General features: G+C 49.1%; 1 protein-coding gene across 4 annotated transcripts; it reads left to right on the forward strand.

Annotated features, from left to right (window-relative positions):
• The first annotated feature begins 214 nt into the window (after positions 1 to 214).
• LOC123060684 (protein DJ-1 homolog B) lies at positions 215 to 8,846 on the forward strand. Of its 4 annotated transcripts, XR_006428103.1 has the most exons (9): positions 215 to 536; positions 665 to 871; positions 1,330 to 1,479; positions 7,246 to 7,428; positions 7,626 to 7,700; positions 7,804 to 8,007; positions 8,093 to 8,233; positions 8,322 to 8,604; positions 8,685 to 8,846. XR_006428103.1 is itself a non-coding variant. In XM_044483501.1 (8 exons), the coding sequence occupies exons 1-8, from the start codon at positions 510 to 512 to the stop codon at positions 8,523 to 8,525; spliced, it is 1,191 nt and encodes a 396-aa protein (XP_044339436.1). In that variant the 5' UTR covers positions 215 to 509; the 3' UTR covers positions 8,526 to 8,846. The 4 variants fall into 4 exon arrangements, 3 of the variants coding, with proteins under 3 accessions (XP_044339436.1, XP_044339438.1, XP_044339437.1); XM_044483501.1 differs by having other exon boundaries at positions 8,322 to 8,846; XM_044483502.1 differs by having other exon boundaries at positions 271 to 536; positions 645 to 871; positions 8,322 to 8,846.
• The last annotated feature ends 14,662 nt before the right edge of the window (positions 8,847 to 23,508 follow it).

Here is a 23,508-nt window from a genome sequence, read left to right on the forward strand (position 1 = left end):
TGACTCCAACACTTGGACGGAGATGTTGTGGACGTGCGAAGCCGCTCTAGCTCTCGTGGCTACGCTACGTTTGCATTTGGTCCGGCAGTCCGGCAAGCATGGGCTCCACTCCGGCACATGTGAAGTTTGACCAAAGAAGATAAATGGCGCCATCATATGGGAGTGTGAGGCTACAAGCCCATGGTCAGTCCTTGACTTCTCAACAACACGGCAGTAGGTCACACCAGACACCATACGTCCCTGTTCTCCGTCCGGGTGCATGCACTGAAATTTCTGTCAAGATCCCACCACGACTATTGTCGATTGCATTATTGCATCTGCATATTTCGCCGCGCGTCCACCGGATCTTCGCCGCCAGCCTATCATGCACCGTTCTGCGATATTTATACAGAGAGATCTTGGCGAGCTTCCTCCTCACCCGGTCACCCCCACACCAGAGAAGCAGTGCAGTGCAGCTAGCCTACCAGCTACCACTACCAGTACCAATCTCGACTCAACGGTAGCTCACCATGGCGACGTCTCCTTCCCCTAAGAAGGTACTACTATACTCTCCCACCAGTCCATATGGTCACTGCCTCTATAGCACAGAGTGCTAAGGCGTGGAGGAGATCCACTGCTCGGCGCAGCCTGACTGACCTCTCTAGCTACGTTGCGCGACAAGCAGAAGCAGGTGCTTCTGCCGATAGTCGCCGGCACGGAGCCGATCGAGGCGTCCATCCCCATCGACATCCTCCGCCGCGCCGGCGCCGACGTCACCGTCGCTTCCGCAGGCGACGCCCTTCTGGTCGAGATCATGTACGGCGTCAAAATAATGGCCGACGAGCTCCTGGCTGACTGCGCCGCCGCTTCCTACGACCTCATCGTCCTCCCCGTACGGTCGCATATGCGTATACTACTCCATACTCCCTCCATTTCTATTTAATCTGCATATTAACTTTGCAATAATCCTACACCTATGGACATGTCTAGCGTTACTTTTAACTTTGTAAACTTAATTCTAGTTTATGTATAGAAAATTTATTAACATATACGGGGCCAAATCAATATCATTAGATTCATCATCAAAATATTTTTACATAATATATATTTCTTATATTGTAAATGTTTATGTTGTTTCCCTATAAATTTAGTCAAGCTTGTAAATATTGACTTAAGAGTTAAGACAAAGCTAATTAATATGCAAACAATTAGAAGGGACCTTGGCATACCTTGGCAAACAATTAGAAGGGACCTTGGCATACCAATTAATCTGGTCTACCTTTCCGTCGGGTCTCATGCTCCGGGCTCGTATTGCCATGCATGGGTCTCAACTGTCTACGAATGATGCAGGGTGGTGTTCCTGGCGCTGTGAATCTCGGTGGCTCTGCGACGTTGGAGAGCATAGTGAGGAAGCACGCAGAGAAGGGAGGACTCTACGCTGCCATATGCGCTGCACCGCCGCTGGCGTTGGCGTCCTGGGGCCTACTCAATGGACATAAGGTAACTCTTGGGGCATATGCATTTTACTTGACTCTTTACTGGTAAAGGTGGAGTGATCCGGGTATAAATACGACTAAATTTATTTATACATTGTTATTTCCTATATTGTTGAGTGTTGTTATGCATATTTAGTTTTTTCTAGGGTGCTGCGACTTTCAGAGCAACTCCAATGGAGCGACCCAAACGGACGGCGCATTTGTCCGTTTTTTGTCCGTTTGGGTCGGCCGCCCGCCCGGCGTCCGTCCAGTTTTGCATTTGGGTCCGCAATACGCCCAACGCGCCGACTCATTTCATGTCCGCATTCAACTTTTAAATAAAAAAGGCCCGCGGCCGATCATGCCAGCGGCCATGTCTCATGCCGGCACCATGCCAGCGCCGGCATACAATGCCGGCTTCAAAAAATACCACAGTTCATGCTGGCGCACTCACCAGCCGGCCGGCACACATGCCAGCACACAAAAAATGGTGGGACTTGAGTTCGACCACGTCATCGCAGCTCCCGTGGTCATGCTGGCACACCTGCCGACATACAAAAAAGATGGACCTCGACGCCATAGATCACTCGTCGTCGAATTTGAGCATGTCGGCCTGCATCTTTTCGAACCACGGCCTCTTCCTTGGCGACAAGGCGTTGAGATCCACCTTCATGATGTTCACCCCTGTCATCATGCTTGCAAGAGCCACTTCTTTCTCCTTTGTCTTGGCGTTGGCGGCCTCGATCTCTAGCATCTTGACTTGCTTCTCCGCCTCGAGCTCGAACATCTTGGCTTGCTTCTTGGCGTCAAGATCAAGCCTCCTCCTTTGGATCTCCATGAAAGCATCCATTTGCTCCACCTTGAAACGCCGGCGCTCCTCCTCCCTTGAGTCCTTCTTATTCATCATGCCGTCCACGGTTACGATCAAGGCGTTGGTGGCCGCATCTCGCTTGTCCCCCTTCTTGGAGTTGGTCTTCCCCCGCGGCCGTGCCAGCTCGCCCTCCCCAACATCCTCCACGGCGCCCTTCCCCCCACGTGCCTTGAGTGCGGCATATTGTGCCTTGAACTTCTCTTCGTCCTTGATGACCCGATGCAATGGGAGAGGTTGAAGCACTTGCCATTTTGTTGAACCTTGAATGCCTCCAAAGCTTGAAATGCCTACGAAATGTTTCCATGCAAGACGTAAAAGGATGATCTTGATGGCACAAAAGAGGGCGGCTTGCTTGCTATCATACCATGTCTTGCACGCTGATGCCGCTCACGGGACGGGCCTTGACGCTCTCAAGGGTGGCGCAAAACTTGTTGCACTCTTGTTGGATCACCCTCCACCGCTTGGAAATGGAGACCCACCCGCGCGTGCTCACAAATTGGTAAGGTGGAAACTTCTTGCACTCATGAAACTCGCGGTGCACACGAGTCCAAAAGGTCGAATTCTTTTTCTCGGCGCCTGTCTTTGGGTCTTGTCCAATGTCTCGCCAACACTTGCAAAGAAGCTTGTCCTCGGCAGATGTGTACACCTTCGTGCGCTTGCTCTTGCGCTTCGGCTTAGGACCGGCGGTTTGGTTGGCGAGCTCGTCCTCGAACAAAGGCTCCACTTCGATGTCGCACTCGTCCTCTTCCTTTAGCCCATAGTCCTCCGGGAACTCGTGGTCGAGGGGGAAGCCATCCAGGTCGATGCCGACCTGATCACGCATGAAGGCCGCCTGATCGGGATCATAGCCAGTGGCCGGCGTGAACGCCCCGCGGCCGTCCTGGCTTTGTGTCTCGTCGGGATCGTAGCCAGCGCACCACCCTCGAAGATGAGGTTTTGCATGTAGTCCTCGTCGACGGCGGACGGCATTTCCTCGAATAGGTTACGGGCGTCCGGGTGCCCGCCCGCCGGCGTCTGTCGCGTGTGTTTCCTCGTGCGCCGGACGACGAGCCACCGACCACCGGGGTGGCGTTGAGGTCGATGGGCGTGGGCGCGGGCATGGAAGGCGCGACCACGCTCACGTCGGGTGAGCACTTCCCAGAGAGGCGGGAGGCCCGCGGGTAGGCGTGGAGGCCGGGGACAAGTCGACGCGCGGGGTGAGTCGGGCAGCACCATCCGAGGAAACGCCGACGAGCCGGTGCTGGCCGTGGCGACGGCGGCTTGGAGGACGCTGTGCTGGCTAGGGTTTACCCCTAGCATGCAGAGCGCCTCACTCATTGCCGCGGCGACACGGGCGTTGGTGAACTCCTGCTGCGCGACGGCCTCATCCCTCGCGTCCGCGGCGTGCCTCCGGCCCTTCCTCTTGGCCGACTCCCTTGCCCGCTGTTCGGGCGTCAGCGCCTTCTTCGGCTTGGTCGCGGCGGCGGTCTTGCGCGGGGCACGAGGCTTGCCTCTCCCGGAGGGGGCGGCGGTGCCGGACGAGGTGAGGGAGGCGAGGCCGGCAACGGCGTCGAGGTCGAGGTCGATGGCGTCCTTCATGGCTGGTTGGGGGGTGTGGGCGCGCACGGGCGGGACCGTTTTTGGGGAAATGGGGGAAATGTTGATGGCTGTCACCGACCGACGGGCCCGGGGAGAGCAGTAAGCGCACGCACGCGTCCGTCTCGTGTCCGCGCCGAGGCAAATTCGCCTCAAAATTGGGCCTGGAATGGGTCGCCGTGGACGAAAAACGGACACGCGTTCGTTTGGGTCGGCGCGTTGGGCCGCCACTTTTGTCCGCGCCGACCCAAATAGACGCGGGCGGACAAAATGGGTCGCCCCGATGAAGTTGATCTCATACTTGTGGGGTTAGTCTCCTGGTTGGCTCCCGCCATACTTGTGGCACGATTTTATTTTCTTTCAATCTAAGTCATGTGTATCATTGACTCATGATAGTTTGACAAGATTATCTCAAGTATGACAAAGTTTGACGCTAACTTCGCTACCCTAACCTTAGCAAAAAGTGTGGCATATGTTGGCAAACTTAGCATATGAATCAGACAGACCTTCCACTCGTACATGTACTTGGTTTGATTTGCCGCTCCATCATTAGATTTTAGTAAAAAGAATATGTAGTATGTGTGCTAAATAGTTTTTTTCCTTAAAAAACTAGGAGCAGCCTTGGCATATTGATTGCGGAATTGTTACAACACCGCATAAAAAACACAAAAAATAAAAGTTACAATTACAATTAAGTCTTTCCTGCTTGCAAACAAGACCGCAAAGATACAATGAATAATGCAACCCAGTGCTTATGCCAACAACAATCTCACTGGAGACAAGCATCCCATCATCTCCGATGAAAACCCTGTCGACAATGGGGCACAAAGAAGAGTCCTCCCATTGACACCGGATGTTTCTGTTAGGATGATCTTTGGTTCCGATGGCGAGATATAAGTCATGATCAAACGAGGATGATGAAACACCAAGAAAACTTGTAATCCCAACAAAGCACCAGATCTGATAAGCCTTAGCATGGATCCATGCCCTCTCTCCTTCTATCCCTATGATGGTGAAGAAAGATGAGACATGGAATCATGTTTGATCGATCTGATGGTTTACCAAGCTTATTTAAGGAGCTATTGCAAGATCCAGCTCCCGCCTCCCCCATCTACGATTAGCGTTGACTAGAAGAAGGACCGGACCGCCTATCGATGTCGTTCGCATGCATCAAAGAGCAGCTCCAATGTAGCATGAAGCCATACGCCAAGAGGGTAAAACCTAAAGTAGACCTAAGCCTACTATCTATAACAATGACTCATCCATCTCTCCCATCCCCACTCCAGTAGGCGGCGCTGCTAGAGGAGCAGTGGTGACAGTTTGGGGAACTCTAGGCAACTCTCAAGTACATGATGAGAGAGAAAAGGAAGGGGGTATGAGATCTATGTGTGTTAGAAAGTTGGCAATGACATCGGTGTGTAAGAAGAGAAAAGTGAAAGGTATGTGGCACACCATGTAAAATCATAGTCTCATACTTATATGTAGCTTTATAGAATACACTTTTGTTGTACTTTACGATGTGTTTGCTTTGCAATTAATCAAATTACATAATGTTTGACCATGTTTGTTTTACGTGCAATTGAACTGAAAAACATGGAATCGGTTCTTGACCCAGTAAAGCTTGATTCCGATGAAAAAGGGGTGTAATTGCACACGCACACACAATAATTATTGGTATCGATACTCACTTGTCCTATATAACTAAATATGTGATTTTCACTAAATTATTTATCTCAACATTTAAGCATGCAAAAATAATGCATATACGATACTATGGTCTCATAGTTGTACGGTCAGCAATTCATCGGTATGATGCACACAAAATTCAACCAACTAGTGTATTTATGTGCATTGTTGGACAAAAGTCATATGGCAAATGTCGTATGTGTAGCGGGGCTCTTAAGCATGCGATCTCAGCATGCATGGGAAGAGCCTCGCCCCCTTTTCCATTGTATCGTGATACCTATATCCAGTAAATATCTTATAACTATACATTAATGTAGTACAATAAATTATATGTAATTCTAGTTCTAGATCTCATATAATTCTTAAGTGCAAAGGTTTCAACTATCATATTATTAATCCAAATATTCATAATCCATACAACCAAATCTTATTGAATTATATTGCAACCAATTCCCATAACAACGTGTGAGTATTATCTAGTGTGGATAAACATGGTGTATTTTCTTCTTCTTTCTTTTTAATTATGAAACTATACAACAGTAACTTACAACTTTGCGAAATCATAGTCCATTTCTTATTCCTTATCTCATTCATGTTCACACTCACCAAACCCCTTATTAATTATCTGGGAAATATTACACAAAAATGTGAGTTTAAATTTAGGTTCCCACAAAAACAAAATAAGTGCAATTGTATAAGATTTTTTTAAAAAAATTGAACAAAATAAAGTGCAAATATATAAATTTCTTATAACCGACTAGTGCCATGACTGATAAGCAAAAATGCAATCAAAACAAAAAACGTAATTGCGAAAAAGGTAAAATGACCAAGTGTTGATATGCTTAATGTACACAAACAAATACATAAAGGAAAATAAAATAGATGGCACAAATAAATGCTCTAAACTCTTTAAAATGAATATCATACTCTTTTTTTGTAGGGGTGCCAAACTCTTCTATATAAGCATGCAATGTGCATTATAGTTTGATTACTAGGTTAAATAAAGAAGGTGGATCTTAGTATGTTTGAGTCCCCACAGGTGCACTTTTTTTGTCCATTTTTCTATTGAACATATAACCAATACAAATATTTGTGCTGGTCTAATAGTCGAAACATTGTCGTAATGCGACGACTACAGAATGTGGATTACAGATTCCTACTTATAAACGTAATCTAATAGCTCAGAAAATCAACTTATCCAAAGTCAATTTTCTTGCGACTTATGTATAATTGCCTCTAAATTTTGCGATGGGCCCCATGACATTCAACCAAATGACACCATGTCCCCAATAATGCTAAACATACAAAGAGTTACACACAATTACACGCTGACTAGGATTTTTTCTATCTACTAACCAATCACAAACTTGCCCTCCCTGATTTTTAGAGGGGGTGGGCCGTCTCCCCACCTATTGACCAATCAATAAACCTTCTTTGTAAAAGCTTGTAACTTGTTTGTACGTGTAGCATAAGATAATTTCACAGGGAATCTCCGTAAGTGTAGCAAAGCTTAAAAGATTATCTGCCTTCTGTAAGAAAGAAAAATAAAGAAAAGAAAAAGGCAAGCCACTATATTTTAGGGATGTCATTTTCTTTTCTTTTGGGTAGATATAGATTATGTTCCCACCTTTTTTTTTCAACAAACGCCTGTGTGCTTAGGCTACGGGTCATCCATGGTTCGTCGAGAAGTTCCCTCCCGAGGTTACCGCCGTGGACGCGAACGTGGTGGTGGACAGCAACGCCGTGACGGGCACTGGGCCGGCGACGTCGATGGAGTTTGCGCTGGCTTTGGTGGAACAGCTCTACGGGAAGGAGAAGGTCGAGCAGATCGCTAAACCAATGGTGAGTTTTCTTATCAACTCGATTGTCCATCTAATTGCAAGGTGGCGGCATTTTTCTCATTAACTGCGCTACCATATTCTGCTGCTCCCTTTAATCCATATTAATTGTCGCTGATTTATTACAAGAAATATGGATCAGACGGAGTATGTTTTTCATTTATTTATTTTTGAAAGTTGCGATGTCTTTTTGTTGTTTAGCTAGTGAGATACGAATGTGGCTATAGCATGAAAGAAGTCAACTCGGTCGAGTGGCACTGCAGCGGCACACCCAAGGTCAGGTGCATTGCAAAGCGCGCAGTACTCTGGAATTCTGAAGTTCCACTCCTGGATCACGAGGTTCTCTAAAACCCATTGCCTCCAATTCCTGGTACTGCAGGTTCTTCTTCCACTAGCCAACGGCATTGAGGAGATGGAGGCGATAATACTCGTGGACGCGCTGCGCAGAGCCAAAGCAGACGTCGTGGTCGCGTCCATCGAGGGCGGCGTCGAGATCACCGCGCGATACGGGACAAGGATCGTGGCCGACGTGATGCTGGGCGAGGCCGCCGATCGGGCGCCCTTCGATCTGATCATCGTGCCGGCAAGTAGCATGCAAGAGCTTCAGATGCACGCACGCTGGTAGCCACTGATTGATTGATCGGCCACCGTTTCTTTGATTCAAACAGGGCGGCATGCCGGGCGCGAAGACGCTGGGCGGCTGTGAGCAGCTCGTCGCTCTGCTGAAGAAGCAGGCGGAAGCGAACAGGCCATACGGCGCGATCGGCGCCGCCACCGCCCACGTGCTCGAGCCCCATGGCCTGCTCAAGGTACGCGCTGATCGAGCTACCAAGCACTCCAACCCGCTCACCGCGCGCTGACGCTGATCGGAATGCGAAATCGGTTCGGGTGCTCCAGGGTAGGAAGGCGACGACGTGCGCATCCATGGCCGGGCTGCTCACGGACGGTAGCGAGTGCGAGAACAGGGTGGTGGTCGACGGGAACGTGATCACGAGCAGGAGCCCCGGCACCGCCATGGAGTACGCGGTGGCCGTCGTCGAGAAGATGCTGGGCCGCGACGAGGCGCGGCGACTGGCGGAAGGCCTGCTCTTCTTGGGCTGACCCCCCGTGTGCTGGAGCTTGAGAAGCTGTTGTTGAGCTGGCTCGTCGGATCATCCGACAATAACAGCCGACAACAGTGGTGATCATCATCAATAAAAGTCCCGTTCATTCGTACTGTTCCCTGTCGCTTTTACATTTAACATGTCATCACTACTGTAGGCTCCACCTGAGAGCGACTCCGGACATGGAGGAGACTACGCCACACCGGTATTGTAGGGAGAATATCACCGGGTTTAGCCTGCTCCCATGATACGGGTTCCGACAGCCGTTGGATCTCGGAAGCCGTTGGATCTGGTGCATCAAATTACTCATAATTGTTCATATCAAGTTGGGTCATTCAACATCGTGCACCGAACATTCGTCGATTGGTCCGGACGTCTGAAAGCCCACAAATCAAAAGCTAACTCGGAAGTTTCTAACAGTCCGGACCTCCTCCACGTAAGCATCCGACACCCCTACCCACCTCACCCTCCTCCCCCACCCCACCTTCCTCCCTCACCCCTCTCATTCCGCTCCAACCGTCATCCCACTTTTTCGTATTTATGTTGATCCAGAGCGGAGTTGGTCATTGCCGCATGCTGGCCAAATGGCACAACATTCACAAGGTGCCGCGGTTGAGAAAGATGCTTCGGCTCGCCGCTGCTGCCGCGTTAATGTTTGTTCAGAGCGGACGTGACCGGGAGGGCCAACGGGACAACTTCCTGCAAAATTCTAGTGGCGTCTGCCCGCCTGCTTGGCATTCACGCCGGTTCGACGAACGAGAGGCCAACTCTGGCTGAACGCATTCAATCTGGCCGTCTGTCTTCAAATAGTATTTGATAGCGCGGTTGATGTACTCTGATAACGCGGAGATGGGGTTCGACGAACGAGAAGCCAACTCTGGCTGGACGCATTCAATCTTCAACGAGAGGGGGAGAGTGTGTCCACGTATCCTCGTAGACCGAAAGCGGAAGCATTTGATAACGCGGTTGATGTACTGGAACTTCTTCTCATTCTGACCGATGAAGCACCGAACGTACGACACCTCCGAGTTCTGCACACATTCAGCTCGATGACATCCCTCGAACTCTTGATGCAGCAAAGTGTCGAGGGAGAGTTCCGTCAGCACGACGGCGTGGTGACGGTGATGGTGAAGGGATCCGTGCAAGGTTTCGCCTAAGCACTGCGAAGATATGACCGAAGGCGTAAACTATGAAGAGGGCGCCGCACACGGCTAACAATTTTTGGTCTATGTTCTAGCGATGCCCCCCACCCACATATATATGGGTTTGAGGGGAGGAGAGGCAGCCAAGGGGGCGCCCCAAGTAGGAGGAATCCTACTTGGGCGCCTCCCAATTCGGCCTCCCCCCTCTTCCATATTCATCCGGAGGGGGGAGGAAGGAGGAGGGAGGAGAGAAGGAAGAGGAAGGCCGAATTGCTCCCCTTCCTGTCTCTCTTCCTCTCTTTCCTTCCCCCTTATTTCGGCCTACATGGGGCGCACTGTCCCCTTCTTGGCCCATTAGGCCCATGTAGTTGCCGGGGGATGTCCGAAACCCCTTCTAGTGACCTGATATGTACCCGGTACCCCCAGAACACTTCCGGTGTCCGAATACATCTTGTTACCAGCAAGTCTCTTACTCGTTCCGTAATACATCATCCCATGATTAACTCATTAGTCATTTGCTTGCAAGGCTTATTATGATGTGCACTACCGAGAGGGCCCAGAGATACCTCTCCGATACTCGGAGTGACAAACCCTAATCTCGATTCATGCGAACCCAACAAAACACCTTCGGAGATACCTGTAGAGCATCTTTATAATCACCCAGTTACATTGTGGCGTTTGATAGCACACAAGGTACTCCTCCGATATTCGGGAGTTGCATGATCTCATAGTCAAAGGAATATGTATGTGGCATACATGAAAGTAGTAGCAATAAACTGTACGATCAAATGCTAAGCGAACGTATGGGTCTTGTCCATCACATTATTCTCCTAATGATGTGATCCCGTTATCAAATGACAACTCATGTCCATGGTGAGGAAACCTTAACCATGTTTGATCAACGAGCTAGTCAAGTATGGGCTCACTAGGGACTCAGTGTTTTGTCTATGTATTCACACATGTATTAAGGTTTCCGGTCAATACAATTCTAGCATGAATAATAAACATTTATCATGATATAATGAAATATAGAATAACAACTTTATTACTTCCTCTAGGGCATATTTCCTTCAGTCTCCCACTTGCACTAGAGTCAATAATCTTGTTCACATCACCATGTGATTTAACACCCATAGTTCACATCTCTATGTGACCCCCCCCCAAAGAGTTTACTAGAGTCAATAATCTACTTCACATCGATATGTGATTACCACCCAAATAGTACTAAGGTGTGATTGTGTTTTGCTTGTGAGAGATGTTTAGTCAACGGGTCTGTCACATTCAGATCCATATGTATCTAACATTCTTAAGAAGTTGATCCCCACTAATTTCAATTCTCTTAACATGCACAATGTCCACATCAGCATCCATGCCACATCACCAATTCAGTTCCCACTACCACTTGCAATCCTTCCACGTCAACAATTATCAACATGCAGTGTTCCACGGAAACAGATTTGCCACCTGAGCTTTCCATAAAAAGAATAAAAGGAATCTCAAAGAAATCATGTGATTTAGGAAGCTACCGATCGTTTCCCCTTTTATGTGACCATAGGCTTCAGTAACCGACAAGTCCATATAATAGACGCCATAGGGAGAGCTCTTCGTGTCACAAATCCGCATAGGCTGCAACCTCCACCATGTGTGGAGTTCGCCAAGGCAGCCCCAGCCAGATCTGATGTGGGATCACCGCCGCTGCCATCTGCCGAGAAACTGAGAGGGGCAGAGCTTCTCTCTCGCCGGCTAGACTTAGGCACGCAGCCTGCCACCCCCCACGAATCCAAGTGAGACGGCCAGGTCCATCAATGAGAGGAACAACACCGGCGTCGGGACCAAGATGCCTCCCTTGCAGCCTACACGTGCCCAGCACCGGCGACCCGGCCACCTCCAAGTGTGATGACTCCGTTTCCTCAAGGACAACCTCCCAACACGACGACACCGCCGGATCTCAAATGACCTCAGGCGCCCCAGCTACACTGTCCCTTTGTGGAGTTCCATCATTCTCATCGTCTCCCATCACTACTTGGTATCCCCTCATTTGCTCTAAGATCATTTCATGTTGGCCAGGGCACATACAGTTAATCACGGTTTCTCTTGCATTGTTGATCCCAAAAGGACATATGTTGTATCATGGTTACAACTACAGATGCATTCCAATATGGTTACAACTTCAGATAGAAAGGAGCGGATCATGAATTTCGGTTTAAATAGCAAAGATAGAAAGTATTACATATTCAATAGAAAAGATGTACTAATGTGTTGATATTGTACTAACAAACTTTCTTGAACGATATTCCCATCTAAACAGATCAAGACCTAGATTACATGTTAAAACCTAGATTACATGTTAAAAGTACGCTCCTGTTTAGTCATTTATTACTACGTCAAGTATATCACCGACTCCAAATGGTTGCTTTGTGCTGGAAAACTACTTCATGTCTGCACTATAGATGAAGGTGTAACCGAGGTGCTGCAGGCTGCAGCTAGCTTTATATCTGTCTGATACAATCATCACCCAGTTATAAAAGCTTCCTGATTTGATTTGTAAACTTCATTGTTCATTCTGGAGTCTGGACTTTATTTGCAAGGTAACGATATCTTCCACCTACTAACACGAGAATAGGTCATCGTTACCTATTTGACTTCATTTGGCTACATAAAAAAGTTATATAAATATGTTGACTCCTCCATGGATGTTATTCAATGTATCGGCACCTACCTACTATTATGACAGATATATGAAACCGATAGGGTATCTATTTGGCGACACAAATATGTTTTGTTTTCCTCTAGGGTCTTCTCTTTCTTAAGCTTTGTTATCCAGCATGTTTCTAAATTAGAACATCTTTTAAAACATATATCATTAACGCCTATTTCGATGTTGTGTCTTGCTGTTTGTTCTAGGTCATTCATAATCCATTGCAATATTTGATCAGGTTTGTTACGTCTTTGGTCTACATTTAATCAGCCATCTGACTTTCCCAAGTGATCATACATATATTATATGATTTTTTAGGAAGCATATATTGTCTGATAATTCACAATTTTTAGTCTATAATAGTATAAGGAGATTTAGGCTATTAACCCGTAAGTATTACTTTAATGTTGAATTACCTTCTGTATTGCAGAGTTCTATTTTAGTGGCCAACTCCTTTTCTGATTTTACATTAAAATTGCTCTATTCATTTCTTATTGTTCTGACCTACATGGTAATCTTTGCCACTTAAACATAGAAAATAATAACCAGTTATTTATGGTTATTTATTTTTTGCATCACTAGATGCGAAGGGATCAATATATCAACTCACTATGTAAATTTCTATCTAATCTAGGAAATTTTCATTTTTCTATCGGTGCAGACTCATTGGGTTGTTCAATTTTTTTCTGAATGTGCGTGCGGGAATGGCCCAATGTTTTCACAAAGAGCAGTGAAGTGGGTGTTCTAACATTCGTCTTTTCTTTGCTTTGGAATTCTTCATCCCAGATTACAATTGTGCTTTATGTCGGGACCATATCATGTCAGGCAATATTGTTGTACCTTTCATAGGATTGTTTATCTGCCTTGTAGTGCTGGAACTTTCTTTGGCTTGCGTGAAGAAGAGGCATCTTAATAATGGGAGATATGGAAATTGTTAAAGGAGGGATCGATAAACTATTTTCCATGGAAATTGCCATTCAGGGCCTACTGCATTTGGAAACTACCGTTGTTGATTGAATCCAGAGGACTGGAAGGTCATTTAATTTGTTGGATAGTTAATTTTTATGGTAGTGTATTCTCTCCTCTGAACTCAGAAATTATTTCCATGTGACCAAAAGAATAAGTTAATCATCAAAATTGTCATTTTATAGCCTTTAAATCATTAGTGTTAATTTTTAACCATATATTCCCGCAGCAACGCGTGGGGAATTGTCTAGTTTTGCAAATTTCTATGTCTACAATGCTCTACATGGAGCTACTCTAGCTAATTGCTCCCACTTTCAATATGTATCCAGATCGAGACTCAGAGTCATCTGAATCGGTGTTAAAGCTTGCATCAGCGTAACCCTTTACGATGAACTCTTTATCACCTCTATAACCGATAAACATTTCCTTAGTCCTGTTAGGTAACTAAGGATAATTTTGACCGTTGTCCAGTAATCTACTCTTGGATCACCATTGTACCCCTTGCCAAACTCATGCCAAGATACATAATAGGTCTGGTACACATCATGGCATACTTTATAGAACCTATGGATGAGGTAGAGGAATGACTTCCATTCTCTCTTTATCTTATGTCGTGGTCGGGTTTTGAGTCTTACTCCACACCTTGCAACACAGACAAGAACCCTTTCTTTCACTGATCTAATTCGAACTTCTTCAAAACCTTGTCAAGGTTTGTGTTTTGTGAAAGTCCTATCAAGTGTCTCGATCTATCCCTATAGATCTTAATGCCCAATATATAAGTAGCTTCACCGAGGTCTTTCATTGAAAAATTCATATTCAATTATCCTTTTATGCTATCCAGAAATTCTATATCATTTTCAATCAATAATATGCCATCCACATATAATATCATAAATGCTATAGAGCTCCAACCCACTTTTAAATACAGGCTTCACCATAAGTCTGTGTAAAATCATATGCTTTGATCTCCTCATCAAAGCGTATATTCCAACTCTGAGATTCTTGCACCGGTCCATAGATGGATCACTGGAGCTTGCACACTTTGTTAGCACCTTTGGGATCGACAAAACCTTTTAGTTGCATCATATACAACTCTTCTTTAAGAAATCCATGAAGGAATGCATTCTTGACATCCATTTGCCAGATTTCATAAAATGCGGCAATTACTAACATGATTCGGATAGACTTAAGCATCGCTATGAGTGAGAAAAACCCATCGTAGTCAACACCTTGAACTTGTTAAAAAATCTTTTGCGACAAGTCGGGTGTCGGTGTCAAAACCGACGGATCTCGGGTAGGGGGTCCCGAACTGTGCGTCTAAGGCGGATGGTAACAGGAGGCAGGGGACACAATGTTTTACCCAGGTTCGGGCCCTCTTGATGGAGGTAAAACCCTACGTCCTTCTTGATTTATTCTTGATGATATGAGTATAACAAGAGTTGATCTACCACGAGATCGGAGAGGCTAAACCCTAGAAGCTAGCCTATGGTATGATTGTATGTTGTCCTACGGACTAAAACCCTCCGGTTTATATAGACACCGGAGAGGGTTAGGGTTACACAAGGTCGGTTACAAAGGAGGAGATATCCATATCCGTACTGCCTAGCTTGCCTTCCACGCCAAGTAGAGTCCTATCCGGACACGGGACGAAGTCTTCAATCTTGTATCTTCATAGTCCAACAGTCCGGCCAAAGGATATAGTTCGGCTGTCCGGAGACCCCCTAATCCAGGACTCCCTCAGTAGCCCCTGAACCAGGCTTCAATGACGATGAGCCCGGCGCGCAGTGTTGTCTTCGGCATTGCAAGGCGGGTTCTTCCTCCGAATACACCACAGAAGAATTTGAATACAAGGATAGTGTCTGACCTTGCAAAATAAGTTCCACATACCACCATAGAGAGAATAATATTTCCACAAATCTAATCTGCTGACTTGTTTTGGTAACATGACATTAAGCCGTGACCCGGTGATTATTCAAACCGTTCCCTTTAACTAGCCCCGCACATAACGTGAGGCGGTTTTTGACACGTCTTGTCAAAGCAGAGATCATGTCCCCCTTATTATGGGATTCTCATCAATACGGGCGTGGGTAACCCAACCGCGCCATCGATTACGGTGCTTGGGGGATAAGCGAGTTTTACCAGGCTAGTGGGACGCATAGTTTTGTCCGCCCATATAAAGGGACAAGGATTCACCTTTTCATCCATGCCTTCTTCCTCCTTTGCTCATCCATTTTCGCACACTCGAGCTCCAGCGCCCAAGTCCGCATTTCCCACCTCAACCTTCTCCAACCATGTCCGAAGTGGGAGGCAGGTGGATGGTCTCGTCCATCACGGAGGGACACATCAAGAAGCTGAGGAGAGCCGGATACCTGCCCGACAACATCACGCACCGGCTCCTAGATGAGGGGCAGCTCATCCCCACCTCCAGGCCCCACGAGAGGGTAGTGTTCCTTACCCATTTCCTCCACGGACTAGGATTCCCTCTCCTCTCATTCGTCCGGGGGCTCATGTTCTACTACGGCCTGGATTTCCACGATCTGGCCCCTAACTTCATCCTCAACATCTCGGCGTTTATCATCGTGTGCGAGACCTTCCTCCGCATCAAGCCCCACTTCGGCTTATGGCTGAAGACCTTCAATGTCAAGCCGAAGGTAGTGAGCGGCCGCCAGGCGGAGTGCGGAGGTGCCATGGTGGGCAAGATGGCCAACGTCACATGGCTCAAGGGCTCCTTCGTGGAGACCATAAAGGTGTGGCAATCGGGGTGGTTCTACATCATCGAGCCGCGTGACCCTGCATGGGCAGCGGCCGCCGAGTTCCGATCTGGCATCCCCACGCGGCTCACCTCCTGGCAAGAGAAGGGCCTGTCCTGGGGTAGTTCGGGAGAGCTGACCGGACTCCAAACATGTATCCAAAACATGGTGAGCAAGAAGCTCAAACTCGTCAACGTAGTCCAGGTCATGCTCATCCGCCGGATCCTCCCGTGTCAACAACGGGCTTTCGACTTGTGGGAGTTTGACCCGGCCCAGCACCAAACTCTGAACAGGCTCTTCGACACAACACACGAGGATGCCTGGAAGGTGCTATTCAAGGGCGCCGAGGTTCCCCCTCCCACTACTGAGGATCGCGGATTCTGCGCGAAGCGCCAAGCCAGCGCGGTAAGCTGTTTTATCTCTTACAGGATACTTGTTTTTCATAGTTTGACTCTATGCGGGATCTAAGCTCCCGTACCTTTGACAGGACTGGCAGGAGACGGCCGGACAGATCGACTATCCGGCTCCTTTGCCCGAAGGCCCAGCAGACGCTCTCCTGACGGAGATGCTGACTCCGGCTCCTTACAAGGTGCCGGAGGAGACCAAGAAGGCCAAGGGAACCCAAAAGAGTTCCCGGCGCCAGGTGATATCAGACTCATCGTCCGAGGACTCCTCGGCACACTCCTCCCACGAAGACGAGGAGGAAGATGAAGACGCTCCCCTCCAGTCGGGGGAGACAAGAAAAGGAAGGCCGCCCCAACTGGGGGGGCCGAAGGGTCCAAGAAGGGAAGGACTCTCCTTCCGGATAGTTCCACCACCGCCGCCGAAGGCGAAGACGAGTGGCTGCCCAGGGCCAAGCCCCTAGCGAAGTCGTAAGTATTCGGATACCAGAGTAACTCATAGCATTCCTTTGTCGCACTGCTTCTCCTAATGCCGAATCATGATTATGCAGACCGTCCCGAGCCCGTATCGACGTATCCTCGTCCGACGGCTCCCTGGACTCGTCGGATATGGATAGCGATCCACTTCCGACTGCCACCTCCCCTTGCCCTACGGACAATGCCGAGGTGTTGTCTCAAGAGGCACCGGGTCGAGGGGAGACAGTCCCGGAGGCGCCTCAAGGCAACCTTCCGGACTCCGAGAGCAGAGGGAACAAAGCCCCCGAGGGCTCCGAGTTCGGCCCTCAGCCGAACACCGCGCCGGAACCTCCAGAGGTTTCGAACTCGGGCAGGCGGCCTCCTTCCAAGAGGGGCAAGACGCCTGTGCCGGTGACCTCTGCCATCCAGAGGCACCAGACAATCTGCTGGGAGCGCTTCGCAGTGCTTCCATCGACGAAGAGCACTGCACAATTATGAGTGCGGTGGTCCAAAAGGTTCAGTCTGCCAAGAGTGGACTGGCTGAAGCCTGTGCCAGCCTTCTAACAGGCTTTGAGGTAAGTTTTAGAAATATGGGAAAAATATTACCGCATAAACAGTAGCCCTTGCTGCTCTGTTCGGTGTTCACAAAGAAAAGCCGAACAGAGGATCAAACAATATCGCAGGAGTCTAATCTAAGTATGTCTATATGCGTATGCAGGCTTCGGTACTGGCCTCTGCCGCACAGACTGCGAAGGTTGCCGCATTGAAGCAGGACCTCGAGGGGTCCAGGAAAGAGCTCGGCCTTGCCAAGAGGCAGCTCGAGGAGAACAAGGGTAAGTAATACCCTTTCTATAGATATGTATATATAAAAGAAGACGCGATTGCAAAATGACAGGATCATCGTAAATTTGCCAGGGGCCACGACCAAGGTGGCGACCCTAAAGCAAGCACTATCTGAGGCCGAAGACAGAGCGTCCAAGGAGCGCACCGAGCGGGAAAGGAAGGAGGCACGGGTGGGCGAGGTGCAGCAAGAGCTCCAAGCTCTCGTGTCGAAGCATGAGGCGTTGGAGCGTGACTCGAAGACACGAGAGTCCGAGCTTGCCGCAGCCCTCGAAAGCGCAAAAAATGCCAAGGCTGAAGCCCAAAGAGCCCTCCAGGAGATTGAGGCGATGAAGAAAATAGCGGTGGGTAAGGCATTCTATATGCAAAGAAAGCATGTGAAAGTAAATTACTTGTTACTTACCCGAATCCGAAGCTCTCCAGGAGCATTCGCAGATTTGCCCGCAGCGTTTCGATGCCGCACAGTTTTACCAGGCCGAGGAGGGAAGCTCAACGGAGAAGTTGTTCTGGGCCCAATATACTGGGACCGAACACCCGGTGCCTATGAGCGACCAACTAAAGCAACTGGTCGAGCTACACAAGGCGGTCGAACAGGCCATGAAGGGCTTTATAGTCCGGCTGTGGCCTGGCGACGCCCGTCCGAATAGCTACTTCGTCATGGTGAGGCGGCTTGTGGATGCCTGCCCATGGCTGGAAGTCGTTAAGCGGTCCGTCTGCATCGAAGGTGCACGCCGGGCTTTCGCCCGTGTGAAGGTGCAATGGGCCAAGCTAGACGCCGTGAAGCTGATCAAGGAAGGGCCGCCGGAGGGCAAGGAGCATCACCACCCCGAGATGTACTATGAGGGTGTCCTAAAGGGTGCTCGTCTCGTAGCGGACGAGTGTACGAAAGATATAATATTTGAGTAAACTTGCTCGTGTAATCCTGTAGTTATGAAAACTTGTTCATATGCGCTATGCAACGCTTGTTTGAATTTAAAATATTACCTTCTGTTTGGCTATTTATCAAATCTGAGAGATGACCAGCCGTCGGCTTTTGCCCCCATGCCACGAATGCTGGGGTGTTCGGGATAAACCTGAGCACTCTTGTTCCCATTGTTGGGTCCTTCGAGGGAGATGCTCAGCACGACGAACAAGGCAATCGGACTATAATGCATTATCACTCTCACTTAGCCATAGAATTCTATAATTTTAAATTTCGGCGAAGCCCCTAGTATTCGTAAGGCCGAATTCGAGGCGCGATACACGCCTTAAGCCGGACAGAGCCGACTCCTCGCTCTAAGCGGCATAAGTCTTTAGGGACTCAAAAACCTCTCGAACAGCGACCAGTCTCTCGCCTTATCATGACAGTCAGTTTTAGCTCTCTCTACTGAGGTGCTTAGCCCAGCTGAACCAGGGCACAATCGCAGTAGTTCTCCCAGTGCTACCTTAGCCGATATAGCGGAACGTAAGGTACCAAAACATGGGAGCCGGGCAAACCCAACTATTGACCAAAGGCATGATTCGGAGCTGATGCATATAATGCTATAAGTTCGGGGTGCTGCACTTGTGAAAGTGTTCGGACTTCTCACACCATATTGTGGGGTACTTGAGCCCGTGGTGTATTGGCCGTACCAAAGTGTATGGTTGCAAGGTGTCATTAATGAACACATATATATAAAAAAAGAATGCAATAATAGTCTTAATGCTATGCATTGTTTATTAAAAAACGTGCGTTAGAGCAGAATGATACAGGTAGTGCGATAAGCAAAAAGTAGGACTATGTCCCCTCCAAGGGCAAGCTGAGGAATAATATTAAAGCAAGTATTTCACTCGTTATCGTAATCCACCTGGGAGTTCCGTAGTGTGATGTAGCTTTCTGCCTCCTTGGTTGCTGCATCATGTGTTCGGCAATCATGCTGCCGGACCGGGTTTCCAGAGATTAATGTCCTGAAAGAGAGAAAAATAACAAAGCGGGAAGCCCCTAGTGCGGTTTAAGCGGCGTCTTGGGGCGTGCGGTAGTCGTGCCCCCTCCCTACCTGTGCCCATGGTATTTTTAATGCGTAATTATGTACGCGTGGCACGAGTTTTGCCGTTTGGCATGGGCTGGGGTGGGGGCCGCATTGCTATGCGAGCTCGGAACGTGCCAAGCGGTCCTGTTGCCGATTACTCCGGGCGCACTTGAAGGTGTTCGGGTCCTTAAACGCCGAACTAGTGGATTGCCTTAAGAGGCTTCTTTGCGCTTCCGCTGCGAGGGCCGCAGTGCGCTCCTCCGTTCGGAGAGAGCGCTCTGTGTTTCCATTAACTGTAATGACCCCCTGAGGTCCTGGCATCTTGAGCTTGAGGTATGCATAATGCGGTACCGCATTGAATCTTGCAAATGCGGTTCGCCCGAGCAGTGCATGATAACCACTGCGGAACGGGACTATATCGAAGATTAACTCTTCGCTTCGGAACTTATCCGGGGATCCGAAGACCACTTCCAGTGTGACTGAGCCTGTGCAATGGGCCTCTACACCTGGTATGACGCCTTTAAAGGTCGTTTTTGTGGGTTTGATCCTTAAGGGTCTATACCCATTTTGTGCACCGTGTCCTGGTAAAGCAGGTTCAGGCTGCTGCCGCCATCCATAAGGACTCGAGTGAGGTGAAATCCGTCAATAATTGGGTCTAGGACCAATGCGGTGAATCCTTCATGACGGATACTAGTGGGGTGGTCCCTGCGATCGAAAGTGATCGGACAAGAGGACCATGGGTTGAACTTTGGGGCGACTGGCTCCAGCGCATATACGTCCCTGAGCGCATGCTTCCGCTCCCTCTTGGGGATGTGGGTTGCGTATATCATGTTCACCATCCACACTTGTGGGGGGAACCTCTTCTGTCCTCCGGTATTCGGCTGTCGGGGCTCCTCCTCGTCATCTCTATGTGGCCCCTTATCTTTGTTTTCGGCAATTAACTTGCCAGCCTGCTTGAACACCCAACAATCCCTATTGGTGTGGTTGGCTAGCTTGTCGGGGGTGCCATGTATTTGACACAAGCAATCGAGTATACGGTCCAAACTGGACGGGCCCAGAGTGCTTCTTTTGAATGGCTTTTTCCGCTGACCGGGTTTAGAGCCTTTGAATCCGGCATTGACTGCCGTATCCTCGGTATTGTCGCTATTAATGCGGCGCTTATGTTTGTTGCGACGTGACCTGCTACTACCGTCCTTGGTATTCGAAGTACCATGGTTCTTTGATATGTTGTTACTGCGAGCCAGCTAGCTGTCTTCTCCCGCACAAAAGCGGGTCATGAGTGTCGTGAGGGCTGCCATAGATTTTGGCTTTTCCTGACCAAGGTGCCGGGCTAGCCACTCGTCGCGGATGTTGTGCTTGAAAGCCGCTAGAGCCTCTGCTTCCGGACAGTCAACGATTTGATTTTTCTTTGTTAGGAACCGTGTCCAGAATTGCCTGGCCGATTCCTCTGGCTGCTGAATTATGTGGCTCAAGTCATCGGCGTCTGGTGGTCGCACATAAGTGCCCTGAAAGTTGTCGAGGAATGCGGCTTCCAGATCTTCCCAACAGCCAATGGACTCTGCTGGCAAGCTGTTGAGCTAATGCCGAGCTGGTCCTTTAAGTTTGAGTGGGAGGTATTTAATGGCGTGTAGATCATCACTTCATGCCATGTGGATATGCAGGAGGAAATCCTCGATCCATACCGCAGGATCTGTTGTGTCGTCGTATGATTCTATGTTTACGGGTTTGAAACCCTCTGGGATTTAATGATCCATGACTTCATCTGTGAAGCATAAGGGGTGTGCAGCACCTCTGTACTGGGCTATATCGCGATGCAGCTCCAATGAGTCTTGCCCTCTATGTTCGGCCCAGCCGGATTTACTTTTACTGTATCTGGCGTGACGTTTATCGTCTCGCGTAGTGGCGCGACCTTCTGATCCGTAGATCGATCTTGCATGTTTTGCTTTGTCCTCCAGTACGTCTCGCAGGTCTGGCGTATTTCCCCATGCCTTTTTATTTGAATGGCGTCGGGGTGCAGGCTGAGCTTTTGGCTGAAATGCCTCTCTATCGCGGCCACGAGGTGGCCGATCAGCCGCGTCATACGCTTCTTCCTCCATTCGGGGTAGCAACCTGCATTTTGGGTAACTCTTGGAGGGGCGTTCAAGTTTATATTCCTCGGCCGCGAGGACTTCAGTACATCTGTTAGCTAGCAGATCTTGATCAGCTTGAAGCTGCTGCTGCTTTTCCTTAAGGCTATTTGCCGTGGCTATAAGCCGGCGCTTGAAGCTCTCTTGTTCGACGGGATCCTCTGGCACGATGAATTCGTCATCGTCGAGGCTCGCCTCATCTTCGGAGGGGGGCGTGTAATTATCATCCTCCGCCTCTCCATCTGCCGCTCTCTCTGGAGGGCTGGCCTCTCCATCCTCCTGTCCTAGATTGTGTTGGAGGGGATTGTTTTCATCTTCGCCACTATCCGGAGTGTTATTATCTCCTGTGTGGGTATCACCACTTTTGCTTTGGCGGGACCTAGAGCGGCGCCGCTGACGTTAGTGCTTGGGTTGCTTCTTGGAGGGGTCATCCTCCGCTGTCTCGTCGCCATTGCCTTCTTTGGGTGTGTCCACCATGTATATATCGTATGATGAGGTGGCTGTCCAGTGCCCTGTGGGCAGTGGTTCCTCTTCGTCTCCCGCATCGTCGTCCATACCGTCGATGTCTTCGGAGTCGAGCATGTCGGTTAAGTCGTCGACAGTGGCTATGAAGTGGGTGGTGGGTGGGCGTCGAATTTCTTCGTCATCTGCATCCCAATCCTGCCGGTCATAATCTGAATAGGACTCTCCTGAAAAAGAGAGAGACCTTAGTGAATTCACTATGTCGCTGAAGGGCGAGTGTTGAAAGATATCCGCGGCAGTGAACTCCATGATCGGCGCCCAATCGGATTCGATTGGCAGGGGCGCGGATGGTTTAGAGTTCGGAGGAGAACCCGGCAATGTGGAGTCACGGGCCTCGCGAAGGATAAGGTTGGTGTTTGGCTCGATCGCTGTTGAGGCTGCAGCCTCCGTGGCTGGGTCTAGCCACCCGCCCTCGGTCAGCGCAGTTGGCCCCGAATTAAAGGTCGGAGCGGATGCGGGTGCAGCCTCCCGGGCACTGTTCGGTGGCAGAGCTAAATCATGCCCATCGTGACAGTGCGGCACACTCAGCAGGGGCTCGAATCCGCCGAAGATCAAGTCTCTGCGGACATCGGTCATGTAGTTTAAGTTTCCAAACCTGACCTAATGGCCAGGGGCGTAGCTTTCAATCTGCTCCAGATGGCCAAGCGAATTGGCCCGCAGTGCAAAGCAGCCGAATACAAAAATCTGTCCGGGGACAAAAGTCTCACTCTGGATTGCATCGCCAACGATGATCGAAGGAGCCATCAAGCCTGATGATGATGACACAGAGGAACTCTCAATGAAAGCACCAATGTCGTTGTCAAAACCGGCGGATCTCGAGTAGGGGGTCCCGAACTGTACGTCTAAGGCGGATGGTAACAGGAGGCAGGGGACACGATGTTTTACCCAGGTTCGGGCCCTCTTGATGGAGGTAAAACCCTACGTCCTGCTTGATTTATTCTTGATGATATGAGTGTTACAAGAGTTGATCTACCACGAGATCGGAGAGGCTAAACCCTAGAAGCTAGCCTATGGTATGATTGTATGTTGTCCTACGGACTAAAACCCTCCGGTTTATATAGACACCGGAGAGGGTTAGGGTTACACAAGGTC

This window comes from Triticum aestivum, chromosome 3A (genome assembly GCF_018294505.1).
Source record: "Triticum aestivum cultivar Chinese Spring chromosome 3A, IWGSC CS RefSeq v2.1, whole genome shotgun sequence".
Lineage (NCBI taxonomy): Eukaryota > Viridiplantae > Streptophyta > Magnoliopsida > Poales > Poaceae > Triticum > Triticum aestivum.

Bases quoted from the DNA above. Each gene is read 5' to 3' on its own strand.
- LOC123060684 (XM_044483501.1), top strand. From the start codon at position 510: ATGGCGACGTCTCCTTCCCCTAAGAAG. The intron at 7,429-7,625 runs GTGAGTTTTCTT...TTTGTTGTTTAG, and splicing joins AGCAGATCGCTAAACCAATG to CTAGTGAGATACGAATGTGG. The intron at 8,234-8,321 runs GTACGCGCTGAT...CGGGTGCTCCAG, and splicing joins AGCCCCATGGCCTGCTCAAG to GGTAGGAAGGCGACGACGTG.